The following is a 13,489-nucleotide window of genomic DNA, read 5'->3' on the forward strand; positions in this document are numbered from 1 at the left end:
CATGGTTCCAGTAATCCATGTTCTTGGACTGCTTGTCTTCAGCAATCTGTTTCCAAGCTTTCTTGTGCGTCAGCTTCAGAAGGGGCTTCCTGCAAGGGACAATGCCCATGCAGACCGAGTTGATGCATTGTGCGGCATTTGGTCTGAGCACTGACAGGCTGACCTCCATCTTCTTCAACCTCTGTAGCAATGCTGGCAGCACTCATGCATCTGTTTTTTGAAGCCAACCTCTGGACATGATGAACACGTGGGCTCAGCCTCTTTGGTTGACCGTGGCGAGGCCTGTTTGGAGTGGAGCCTGTCGTGGAGAACCGATGTGTGACCTGTATGATAGCTCATATATTTCTATAGTGTTGTCCCATTAAAAGATAACACATTTGCAGAAATGTGAGGGGTGTACTCACTTTTGTTAGATACTGTATGCATATTAGAATGTTAGGCCACACCCACATTTCTCAGGTCTGATCAGTGTTTTAACCCCTTAAAATCTTGAACATGTTACTTAGTAAGGCTTATTATTACATAGGGGCAGTAACTCAGGGCCTGGGCCATGTAAGGAGTTAAAGCTGTGTTTAGTTATATTTCTATTTTGTTTTTATTATATTCAAGCATTGCTGGATGTTTATTAGAAGGCTAAATTTGTGTGTCAAATGTTTAATATTTCAATATTTCTTGTTCTCTATGGCTTTAATAATGTTTACCACTGTATCTAGCTTATGTATTTTAAAAAGTGACCATGTTATCCCTGCTATGGAGGCTTAAAATGTACTAAATGTGTCAGGGCAGTTGTCTGTATATCTAGAACTGAGGCCCGTCTGTGCTGTTTAACCCAGCACCGCCGTGGTTCTGTAAGACTGGCCTGTTCCGTGTGAAGCGCTGCTCATTACCATCCTCGTCTCTGCGCTGTTTCAGCTCGTCGGAGGGATGAGGCTGTTGTCCTCAGTGGATCTGAGGGAATCTCCGCTCGGCTCCAGGGCGACCAGAGATGACCTCATGTTGTGTGCGGGCGATCTGGATGGGACGTCAGAGGGAGGCAGCGGGAGAAGATCCAGGGTTAGCCTGAACTACAGGTTTTCTGAGGACAGAACCAGGTGACATCATCATCATCATCATCATGAATTAGCGTTTCCAAATATACACAGTCTTGTTTTAACAAACTGTTTCAGACTGCAGTGGTCAAACAACAACAACAAGCAGAAACTTCCTATCTTTTTGCCTGAACTTCTGACAGGTCAGATGTTTTTCACAAATCTGTATTATAGAAGGAAATTTTAATGTAGGACTGTCATGTCTGTTGTCTAGCAACTGACCATACGCATAGCTGAAACATAAACAAACAGAACTAAAGACTGAAAAACTGTAAGTAGTGAATGCTGTGAAAGCTCCCCCTGCTGTTTATCAGCGCTTTAGCTGAGCACGCTAACGTTACTCCTCCTAATAAACAGACACAAGTTCAGCTCCGCCTCCTCATTATTCACCACCATCACTGTAATATTTCATTACCTACATTAACGCAGGAAGGTGAACAGAGGGGCGGTGGAGTTCGAGTCGGCAGCGTCTGAGATGTTTAAAATGCAGAGTTAGAAGAGAAAACATCTCCCAGTGAAAGCCGCGTTTTACAGTAGAAATAAATGGAGCTCATTATGCTGGTAGTGAACTACGCTGCCTGACTCAGCCGCCTCAGAACCAGAGAAACGGGCCTTAAACAGAAGTCAGAACCCTGCTGGGGTTCATCCTAAAGTTAGGACAGGATTTAGGAGGTTTAGTCTGGTTAGGGTGTGTGTGATGCTGTTATCTAATGTGGAGTTAATGATGAGAGGATGAAGGGAGGAGTTATTCTGTAACAGCTATTGTTCTGAATTCAGTCCCTAGTGACTAAGCAGATAAGATAAGATTTCAGACTTAAGAAGTTTCTGTAATACGGCCCCTGGTATGAAATATTACTGCCCAAACGAAATCTGTACCTGTAGACACTCAGCAGAGTGTAGTCGAGCTAGCTGAGAGTCCACAGGGCCATAGCGCACTAATTCTGGCACTCCTGTAGACCGTAAGGAATAGGATAGGATTGAAAACCAAGAGAGGAAATAATCCACAGCAATCCAACCAAAAAGGCAAAACATGAAAGGGTAGGTCAAAAAACTTTTCAGAAAAAAGATCGATCAGCATGTAACGAAAGGGGTTGGTAATACGTTGAACTAAACTGACCTGAACTCCAGGCTTTTATACCAACTATTAAATGATGAGAATTCCGGTGATGGGCAGCACTGGAATGAATGTTTATTGGTGGCTGGTGATGGGTGGACGGCCATGTGATTTTTCCACTGGCTCATGGGATTTGGAGTCCTTTAGACAGTTTATGGACTCAAGTGACTCTGCAGGGGAAAGGGAAGAGACAGAGGTGGCATCCTCGGCAGTGATGCAGTTAATACGTTGGCCCTGACTTAACCATCAGAACTTGATCATCTTTCTTCCCACGTCTTACCAAGTTGTGGCTAAGCATTCGTTTTATTAAGAGGTGACATCACCAGTGGGGTCTGAGGGGTCGTCACCCAGTGGAGATCCATAGTTTGTAAGAGCTCAGATTTAGATTGTTAATGTTTTCATCATCTCCACCTTAACCCTGTCCTCCAACCTCTGACCACAGCTATGACGACTTTGTGACAGCGGATAAGAAGCTCCTCCTGAAGACGCTGATCGCGGCGGAGTCGGCCGCCACCTCCGCTGCTGTCCAGCTGGTGTCCTTCAGAGATGTACTGGAGGAGGACTTTAGTGTATGTGAGGTTTCATGAGCTTTCTTACAGCACATGTGGATTTTCAAACCAAAAATAAAAGCAGACTGACATGTTCCACCCTGGTAGCCTGTCTGTCCAAATCCCATGGACGTTTGGAAGATTTCTTAAAGTTCTTAAAAGCAAACAAAAGCACGCAACGTGATCTACAGTACCACCCACCTTTGTGTGGCGTCAAGGCCAAGGCATTCAGAAAAAGATATTGCAGTCCTCTAAAAAGACCTGCCGCTCTCCAGCATCACATGGATTTGTTGAATTCCATCAGCACCTGATGGAATTTAATGGAGGAAGGTTTAGGTCTGTGGCTGGACACAGCTCATCGAGTAGTGACTCGATGTTTTAGATGTTTTGAAGTTTTAGATTGTTTGATTTGTTTTTCTTATTTGTTTATTGATCTATTCAGGAGTCCAGGTGCTCGAGTGAGCTGAGGTTGTCGAGACAGAAGGGATTGCTGCTGGAGAAGCTGGAGGTGTTTAAGCGGATAAACGCGTCCGTCCGTCAGCAGCTGAAGGAGTTTCTGGAGGAGGAGGTAGGAGAGCTCACTTGCCTGACTCTGATCATTCTCTGATCACTAATAATGAAGAATTAACCAGTTTCAGCACCGTTTCACCAGCTGGAGCGGCCAGGGTTAGGATGTAGGGCTAAGGGAAGGGTTATAGTAGCACTTCAGTGTAGCCCATCAGCCAAGATGGGTTTGGTGTTAGATAGATAGAACTTTATAGATCCCGGGTGCAGCGAGACATTTAGTGACCCAAACTATGCAAGAAAATACAAAATAGAAATAAATCTAGACAGAAGTTAAAATACAAAAGAAATAAAGTATGTTTTCTGGAGCTACTACAAGGTTAAGTATCTAACAAATAACGGCAGCTTCCTCGCTCAGAATGGGGCCTACTGCAAGCATAAACCATTAAACCATGTAGTTTGTAAAACAACAACCACGTTGCTCGGTAATCTAATAGACTTGATTAAAAAAAAAGAAAAGGGACCCCTGTAGTAAAATATGAATAAGCATGTACAGTAGGACAGTTTTTATGATGTGACTTTTCTGATGAGTCTACAAATGAAATCTGACCGTTTTCTCAGATGTGCCGGACAGAGACCGATAAACATATAGATGCTCTGCAGCAGAAGCTGGCTCAGACCGAACGGGACAATCAGGTAAGGTTGTCATAGCAACAGCTTTTACAGTTGGGCAAAGAGGAATGGGGAACATGGCAGAACCCAAATGTGTAAACGTGAAAGAAGTCACATCATCAGAGACCCAGAAAGACCAAAAGAATCCGAATTTAAACGGAATTAAATTCCGGCCAGTCACTCAGAACTCCGACTGCAGATACGTCACGTTGGTGTTTCAGGATTTAAGGCTGTCGCTGAGTGACCGAGAGAGGAGGGTGGAGGAGCTGATGGCTCTTCGGAAGAAGGAAATGGTGAGTTACACTGGACGCATGTAGAAGTGTAAAAGATGCTTGTTGTGACCTCATATTGACCCAGAACTTCCAATAAAAACAAATTTACTCCTTGGTGTTTCTGTTTAACACATGCAGGTCATCGCTGTCCAAAGGAAAACAAACCATTATGTACCTTCAGTGTTAGTTTGCATAAAGAAACTTTATTCCATGAGTTCCTCTCCATTTGAGCGTTTCAGTTGGTCAGTTTATCCCAACGTTTTTACACACTGTAAAGGAAAAATGTAGGAAAGTGAAATAAAAGCTGAGATACAGGTTTGTCTTTGGACGGCAATGATGTACTGTTATGTGTAGGTTTCGGCACCCTGGCTGTATATAAATCACTCCAGATTACATTTAACGATCCATTTAGTCGTCAAGTATTAAGTGTATTTTGAGGACGCCTGCAGACACACTGGCTGGTAGTGACCATGGTCAGCATCTGTAATCAGAGTGGATCCTGTCTCGATTCAGGAGAACACCGAGTCGGTGGTCCAGCTGTCTCGCTCAGTCGATACCACCCGAGCTCACCTGCAACTCCAACTCCGCAACAAAGAGGCTGAGAACAGCAGGCTGGTGGTGCAGCTGAGGGTGAGTGAGCATGCAGGAGCCGGTGCTCGGCTAACTGTGTGTAGCAGCTCGTTTATTTATTTCATTTTTATTTTATAAGCTGGTTAATGTTTCATTCCCCGAGCTCTTACACATTAGTCTTTTACTGTTCAAAACCTTGTTATTATAATTGACTAAAGCTATTACAAAAACTAGACATGAAAAAAAAACTCCTGTACTGTAATAAATCAAAACCAGAATATCTGCAGCAAAACAAACAAAAATAAACAGCGTTATGGAGAAAAATACTTAGTTTTCATTGTATGGCTTTTGTACGGTGCTGGACATTGAACTGTGTGATAAACGCTACCAATCGAAAATTTAGAGTAAGGCTTAAAAAGTGAGCAATTAATGATGGACAGATTCTAAAATGATGAAACATCAAGGATTAAGAAATGAATAAAATAACAGTTAACTTCCATAATGTCCTGTGCTTCAAAAGTGATAATGTCTTAATGCAGATGATTGTTATTGTATATAAAATGTAGCTTAGTGAACTTTATTTATATGGTTTATTTCTAAGACTTCACAATGAAATAATTAAAACAAAAGTTAAAAAGAAAAACCCATTCGGACAGACACAGTTAAGCACATTCCCTGTGATCACAGCTCAAAAAAACAAGAGAATAAAGTGAGTCTTCAGACACTTCTTAAGAGTAGATGTAAGTAGGTTGGGGGAAAAAACATGACCGAAAAGTTTCTTAATATGAAAATCGCCAGTGAGGATAAAAATAACGCCCAGATTTCTAAGAAAAGCATAAACTCTTGATCGGAGTGAACAAAGTCACCTGTAAATTCCTAGGAATGTTGTCAAGACCAACAGCCAGAAGCTCTGTTTTGTCCTTAATTTAAATTGAGCCACATTTCATTTAGTCCTTAATAGTGTCAATGTGCTAAATTTGATTAGTTACTCTACTGAAGTCATTCCGATAAACGAAGAGATACAACTGCAGATCATCCAGACAAAAATGAAAAGAGATGTTAAAAAGTCTTATTAAAACTCCAAGAGGAAGCATCTAACGTGAAAATTAAAATAGGGCCAAGAATGGAACCCTGGGGTACCCCATCTGTAAGATCAGAAACTAAGATCAGAGTCTTTTAGACAAATAAGAAAAAAAAATTCCAGCTCAGCCCCTGCTATGCCAACCCATTCATTAAACCTGTTTTTCAAGATCTCATGATCCACTGTTTCAAAGGCTGTTCCATCACAAACACAAAACCTCGTATCCCCAGAGAACTTCACAGCAGAAGGAAAAAACTCTTAGCTTTTAGTGATTATTAATATCAGACTGTTTCTGGTGATACATTTGTCATGAATTATGATATGTTCAAATTACGTTACGAGTAAACGCAAAAGCTACCAGAATAGAGATGCGAGACTTGGTTCTGAGAGTGGTGAGATGTGTTAAGTATGTAGTAAATACTGGCTGTCTGGTGACCTGTGCAGGCTCTGGAGCGGACTATAGCCCAGCAGAAGCTGGAGCTGGAGGATCTCCGGGCTCAGATGGACTCTGTATCTGCAGCAGCTTCTAAGGAGAAAGAAGCTCTGAAGAAAGCCACGAGGGCTCAGAAACTCCGAGCAGAGAGGTTCGAGAGCGCTGTGGAGAAATTATACGATCAGCTCAGAGAGAAGGTTTGTGTGTGAACTTCACTCTTAAAGATAAATATTCCTAAATGGCTTGAATGGAAGATTTTAGAAACACTTGGAGCTCAGTAATAAATTGTGTCCAAAATATTGACCTCCAAACAATTTAGTCTTAAAGACCTTGTACAGTTGAGGCTAAAACTTTCAGAGGTTCATAATTTGCCAAAACAATGCAGTAAGTGTGTCCAGTGAGCGAACAAAAAGTGTCTCTTCTATAATCAATCAAAGGGTTCCTTTCAGGTTCTTTATATTTTGCCTGATGATATTCAATCACACCAGTTTACTGATCTCTGTAAAACTCTGCTGATAAAGCACTGATGTTTATAAAGGGCTTGTCTGATATCGAAATAAACAGATTAAACAACCCCGAGTAACGAGTTGGGGGCTGTCAAACCTGCAGTGGAGAAGTTTAAGAATCTTGATGCTACACATGAACAGTGCTCTTGTGGCTGATGTTCCTCATAGAAACCATAAAATAGTTTCACATTTCACTATATTTTCACTGTTGATCTTCTGATCAGACTGTTTGAATGCATCTGTGTTGACCAACACAGAAAGAAACAGCGGTTTAATCACCGATTCTTATTTTCATTATCTTTCAGAGTTTTTTTCCTTTTGGCCAAAAGCCGAAATTTCAGTGCATCCTAATAAAAATATAGTATCAACTGATATGATTGGAGTCTAGACTTGAAACCTTTCTGGCTACAAAATGTAAACATATATATAATAAAAGATAACTGACTTTTTTCTAAACTAGAAAGTACCTTGCTTGATATCGCCCAGGCCCTATGGCTTTGTTATTTAGTGGTTCTGGATACTCTGGTTATGTCTTGGTGTTTTTACTTTCTGTTGAAGTTAACCCCTTACCATCCAGGCCCAAAGATTTATTACACACTGCTCCATTAGCTTGTGTTGAATTCCATGTAGGCGATGAATAATGAGCCTTAGTATGTAATAAGCCTGGAACGTGAAGGGATTTAAGGCCTGGATCTTTCTCCGAAGGTGTGATTATACGCCGGTTTGTTTGCAGTCCAGCGGTGTGGTGCAGGTGGTATAACGGTGTTTCTGTGCCCGCTGTGATCTTATTTCAGATCGTGACGCTGTGTTTGTGTTTCAGGATGTGAAGCTGGCGGAAGTTCGCTCAGAGAGAGATAGGTGGCGCTGTGAGCAGGAGGTGGCTACAGAGGAGAGACTGAGACTGGACGCAGAGATAACGGCACTGAAAGAGTAAGCACACACAGACACACATACGATGCACTGATCATATGCACTGATCACCTTTTTATGGCTGATGCTGATTTGTTTGCATCAAACTGGCCAATTTTTATGGGAATTTTTAATCTAAGGTTCATACTGTGAGAGCCCAATGAACAGATGAAGCACCCTAGAACATTTCCAGCACTTTCTATTAGCCAGAGCATCCTATTTATATACCATGGATAGAGTAAAGTGCGGTATGAGTGGTGTGTGACTACGCTGTGTTCAGGTGTATCAGCAGAGCTCTGACCTGCCTCACCTGATTAACCTCGTAAACACTGATCACACACACTCACAGTAATAAACTGGCAGACTGGGAGTTTGGAGCAAAAACCTGCCCTAAAACAGCCCAGCCTCACACTCGCTTCAGTGTAGGGCTGACCGATGCATATTGATGCGGCATATGACCAGAAGTTCAACTGCACATCAGAAGCTGTAAAAATGTGGAGCGAGTTATTTATTTCAGCACTTATCTTCTGCTCAAGTCCCGTGGGGAGAAGTAGCTGCTCCAGTGACACATTTGGATGATGTTCTAAGAGGCGAGTTGCTCAAACTGGTGGGCTGCAGGGTGGGGGCACTATAGGGGCTGCAGGAAGATCTGAAGAGTTGTCTCCGTGCTGGTCAGCGATGGCTGTGGAGAAAGCTAGCGAAATGGATAAGGTTCTGGTTAGACATGGTCCACTCCCCACATAGAGAACCTTAGACTAAAGAAGATTGAGAAACGCTGAGTTTAGAGGAGTTAGTATTAGCATGGTCATTAGATCATCAGGTTGAGCAGCGTTGACACACAGTCACCGTTCAGTCTACCATGCTTTGTCTGTCATTACTGCACTCGACTGGGAAACCGAGGAGTTCCCAAACAGACGATTTCACTCCTTACAGCCAAGCTCACTGTTACGTGATGGCAGGACCCAAGTGCAAAGACGAAAAACCCGAGTGTTAAATACATTGAGGCGTGTGGAGTGTGAATTTGGCACGTTGGGTTGAAGTGACCCAGAGCAAACACCTCTTTATTGCTTGGAGCCGTTTGTAGCTCAAGTTTTTTTTTTTTTGTTTGTTTTTTTTTTAGTAGTTTTGGGGCAGTTTTGTTTTTTTCCTGCCCTCTTTACTTTACTGGGCTGCGTACCGTTCCGGTCACCACTCTACAAAGGTGTGACAAAGGGCTGCTGTTTGCCTCAGCCTTAAGTAGAAGAGTCCAAAGGTGTGTCAGGTTGGGCCTAATCAGCCCAAGGGTTTCTGGGAATTGGGGTTCTCTGAACTTATGGCACCTCACCATCACCCTCTGCTGGCAGCCAGTGGCACAGGCTAGACCCTTACACTCTCTCCCTACTTTAAGTCTCCAGAGTTGTTCAGCGAATATTTTTTTTTTTTTTTTTTTTTTTTTTTTTTTTTTTTTGTGAGCATCACTTTTAGGAATATCAATATCGTGTTAAATAGAACTAATTCCATTATCTCACATCACAGAACTTAAAATCTAACTGTATTAGATTTGCAGCATCTTCGCAAAATGCGCTTCAAAATAAAATTCATATTAATATGTATATCGAGACTCCACTACTGAATATACAGTGGATGAAGGCTGCTGTTTATTTGTGTTTTATTGTATGGTGATAACTAGTGTGTGTGTGTGTGTGTGTGTGTGTGTGTGTGTGTGTGTTAGGGAGATATCGGTCCTCAGTGCAGAGCTGCAGCGAGAGAGACAGTCAGTAAAGGCAGGCAGTGACCTGCTGCTGGAGAAAGTGGAGAAACTCAATAGTGACAACGCTGAACTGACCCTACAGAACTCCGCAATGAAGGTACGAATGAATGAATAACTATAAACCGAATCTGTTCTACAGTTTCTCATTAGGCTGAATGAATATCCGACTCTAAATGTAGGTATTGTGATATAAACCGAGTCCGTTCTACAGTTTCTCATTAGGCTGAATGAATAACCGACTCTAAATGTAGGTATTGTGATATAAACCGAGTCCGTTCTACAGTTTCTCATTAGGCTGAATGAATAACCGACTCTAAATGTAGGTATTGTGATGTAAACCGAGTCTGTTCTACAGTTTCTCATTGGGCTGAATGAATAACTGACTCTAAATGTAGGTATTGTGATATAAACCGAGTCCGTTCTACAGTTTCTTGTTAGGCTGAATGAATAACTGACTCTAAATGTAGGTATTGTGATATAAACCGAGTCCGTTCTACAGTTTCTCGTTAGGCTGAATGAATAACCGACTCTAAATGTAGGTATTGTGATATAAACCGAGTCCGTTCTACAGTTTCTCGTTAGGCTGAATGAATAACCGACTCTAAATGTAGGTATTGTGATATAAACCGAGTCCGTTCTACAGTTTCTCGTTAGGCTGAATGAATAACCGACTCTAAATGTAGGTATTGTGATATAAACCGAGTCCGTTCTACAGTTTCTCGTTAGGCTGAATGAATAACCGACTCTAAATGTAGGTATTGTGATATAAACCGAGTCCGTTCTACAGTTTCTCGTTAGGCTGAATGAATAACCGACTCTAAATGTAGGTATTGTGATATAAACCGAGTCCGTTCTACAGTTTCTCGTTAGGCTGAATGAATAACCGACTCTAAATGTAGGTATTGTGATATAAACCGAGTCCGTTCTACAGTTTCTCGTTAGGCTGAATGAATAACCGACTCTAAATGTAGGTATTGTGATATAAACCGAGTCCGTTCTACAGTTTCTCGTTAGGCTGAATGAATAACCGACTCTAAATGTAGGTATTGTGATATAAACCGAGTCCGTTCTACAGTTTCTCGTTAGGCTGAATGAATAACCGACTCTAAATGTAGGTATTGTGATATAAACCGAGTCCGTTCTACAGTTTCTCGTTAGGCTGAATGAATAACCGACTCTAAATGTAGGTATTGTGATATAAACCGAGTCCGTTCTACAGTTTCTCGTTAGGCTGAATGAATAACCGACTCTAAATGTAGGTATTGTGATATAAACCGAGTCCGTTCTACAGTTTCTCGTTAGGCTGAATGAATAACCGACTCTAAATGTAGGTATTGTGATATAAACCGAGTCCGTTCTACATTTTCTCGTTAGGCTGAATGAATAACCGACTCTAAATGTAGGTATTGTGATATAAACCGAGTCCGTTCTACAGTTTCTCGTTAGGCTGAATGAATAACCGACTCTAAATGTAGGTATTGTGATATAAACCGAGTCCGTTCTACAGTTTCTCGTTAGGCTGAATGAATAACCGACTCTAAATGTAGGTATTGTGATATAAACCGAGTCCGTTCTACAGTTTCTCGTTAGGCTGAATTAATAACCGACTCTAAATGTAGGTATTGTGATATAAACCGAGTCCGTTCTACAGTTTCTCGTTAGGCTGAATGAATAACCGACTCTAAATGTAGGTATTGTGATATAAACCGAGTCCGTTCTACAGTTTCTCGTTAGGCTGAATGAATAACCGACTCTAAATGTAGGTATTGTGATATAAACCGAGTCCGTTCTACAGTTTCTCGTTAGGCTGAATGAATAACCGACTCTAAATGTAGGTATTGTGATATAAACCGAGTCCGTTCTACAGTTTCTCGTTAGGCTGAATGAATAACCGACTCTAAATGTAGGTATTGTGATATAAACCGAGTCCGTTCTACAGTTTCTCGTTAGGCTGAATGAATAACCGACTCTAAATGTAGGTATTGTGATATAAACCGAGTCCGTTCTACAGTTTCTCGTTAGGCTGAATGAATAACCGACTCTAAATGTAGGTATTGTGATATAAACCGAGTCCGTTCTACAGTTTCTCGTTAGGCTGAATGAATAACCGACTCTAAATGTAGGTATTGTGATATAAACCGAGTCCGTTCTACAGTTTCTCGTTAGGCTGAATGAATAACCGACTCTAAATGTAGGTATTGTGATATAAACCGAGTCCGTTCTACAGTTTCTCGTTAGGCTGAATGAATAACCGACTCTAAATGTAGGTATTGTGATATAAACCGAGTCCGTTCTACAGTTTCTCGTTAGGCTGAATGAATAACCGACTCTAAATGTAGGTATTGTGATATAAACCGAGTCCGTTCTACAGTTTCTCGTTAGGCTGAATGAATAACCGACTCTAAATGTAGGTATTGTGATATAAACCGAGTCCGTTCTACAGTTTCTCGTTAGGCTGAATGAATAACCGACTCTAAATGTAGGTATTGTGATATAAACCGAGTCCGTTCTACAGTTTCTCGTTAGGCTGAATGAATAACCGACTCTAAATGTAGGTATTGTGATATAAACCGAGTCCGTTCTACAGTTTCTCGTTAGGCTGAATGAATAACCGACTCTAAATGTAGGTATTGTGATATAAACCGAGTCCGTTCTACAGTTTCTCGTTAGGCTGAATGAATAACCGACTCTAAATGTAGGTATTGTGATATAAACCGAGTCCGTTCTACAGTTTCTCGTTAGGCTGAATGAATAACCGACTCTAAATGTAGGTATTGTGATATAAACCGAGTCCGTTCTACAGTTTCTCGTTAGGCTGAATGAATAACCGACTCTAAATGTAGGTATTGTGATATAAACCGAGTCCGTTCTACAGTTTCTCGTTAGGCTGAATGAATAACCGACTCTAAATGTAGGTATTGTGATATAAACCGAGTCCGTTCTACAGTTTCTCGTTAGGCTGAATGAATAACCGACTCTAAATGTAGGTATTGTGATATAAACCGAGTCCGTTCTACAGTTTCTCGTTAGGCTGAATGAATAACCGACTCTAAATGTAGGTATTGTGATATAAACCGAGTCCGTTCTACAGTTTCTCGTTAGGCTGAATGAATAACCGACTCTAAATGTAGGTTTTGTTATATAAACCGAGTCCGTTCTACAGTTTCTCTTTAGGCTGAATGAATAACCGACTCTAAATGTAGGTATTGTGATATAAACCGAGTCCGTTCTACAGTTTCTCGTTAGGCTGAATGAATAACCGACTCTAAATGTAGGTATTGTGATATAAACCGAGTCCGTTCTACAGTTTCTCGTTAGGCTGAATGAATAACCGACTCTAAATGTAGGTATTGTGATATAAACCGAGTCCGTTCTACAGTTTCTCGTTAGGCTGAATGAATAACCGACTCTAAATGTAGGTATTGTGATATAAACCGAGTCCGTTCTACAGTTTCTCGTTAGGCTGAATGAATAACCGACTCTAAATGTAGGTATTGTGATATAAACCGAGTCCTTTCTACAGTTTCTCGTTAGGCTGAATGAATAACCGACTCTAAATGTAGGTATTGTGATATAAACCGAGTCCGTTCTACAGTTTCTCGTTAGGCTGAATGAATAACCGACTCTAAATGTAGGTATTGTGATATAAACCGAGTCCGTTCTACAGTTTCTCGTTAGGCTGAATGAATAACCGACTCTAAATGTAGGTATTGTGATATAAACCGAGTCCGTTCTACTGTTTCTCTTTAGGCTGAATGAATAACCGACTCTAAATGTAGGTATTGTGATATAAACCGAGTCCGTTCTACAGTTTCTCGTTAGGCTGAATGAATAACCGACTCTAAATGTAGGTATTGTGATATAAACCGAGTCCGTTCTACAGTTTCTCTTTAGGCTGAATGAATAACCGACTCTAAATGTAGGTATTGTGATATAAACCGAGTCCGTTCTACAGTTTCTCGTTAGGCTGAATGAATAACCGACTCTAAATGTAGGTATTGTGATATAAACCGAGTCCGTTCTACAGTTTCTCGTTAGGCTG

At 41.2% G+C, this 13,489-nt stretch overlaps 1 protein-coding gene across 3 annotated transcripts in view; it reads left to right on the plus strand.

Annotated features, from left to right (window-relative positions):
* Positions 1–13,489, plus strand: part of LOC108443620 (outer dense fiber protein 2-like) — a 48,396-nt gene that overhangs the window by 3,474 nt on the left and 31,433 nt on the right. For all 3 annotated transcript variants that reach the window (XM_037532217.1, XM_037532222.1, XM_037532231.1), the window contains exons 3-11: positions 913–1,091; positions 2,645–2,771; positions 3,193–3,318; positions 3,876–3,950; positions 4,148–4,219; positions 4,712–4,828; positions 6,294–6,479; positions 7,609–7,718; positions 9,409–9,544. In XM_037532217.1, coding sequence (XP_037388114.1) covers positions 913–1,091; positions 2,645–2,771; positions 3,193–3,318; positions 3,876–3,950; positions 4,148–4,219; positions 4,712–4,828; positions 6,294–6,479; positions 7,609–7,718; positions 9,409–9,544 — 1,128 coding nt within the window. The remainder of the gene's footprint in view (positions 1–912; positions 1,092–2,644; positions 2,772–3,192; positions 3,319–3,875; positions 3,951–4,147; positions 4,220–4,711; positions 4,829–6,293; positions 6,480–7,608; positions 7,719–9,408; positions 9,545–13,489) is intronic.

Source organism: Pygocentrus nattereri, chromosome 2 (genome assembly GCF_015220715.1).
Source record: "Pygocentrus nattereri isolate fPygNat1 chromosome 2, fPygNat1.pri, whole genome shotgun sequence".
Lineage (NCBI taxonomy): Eukaryota > Metazoa > Chordata > Actinopteri > Characiformes > Serrasalmidae > Pygocentrus > Pygocentrus nattereri.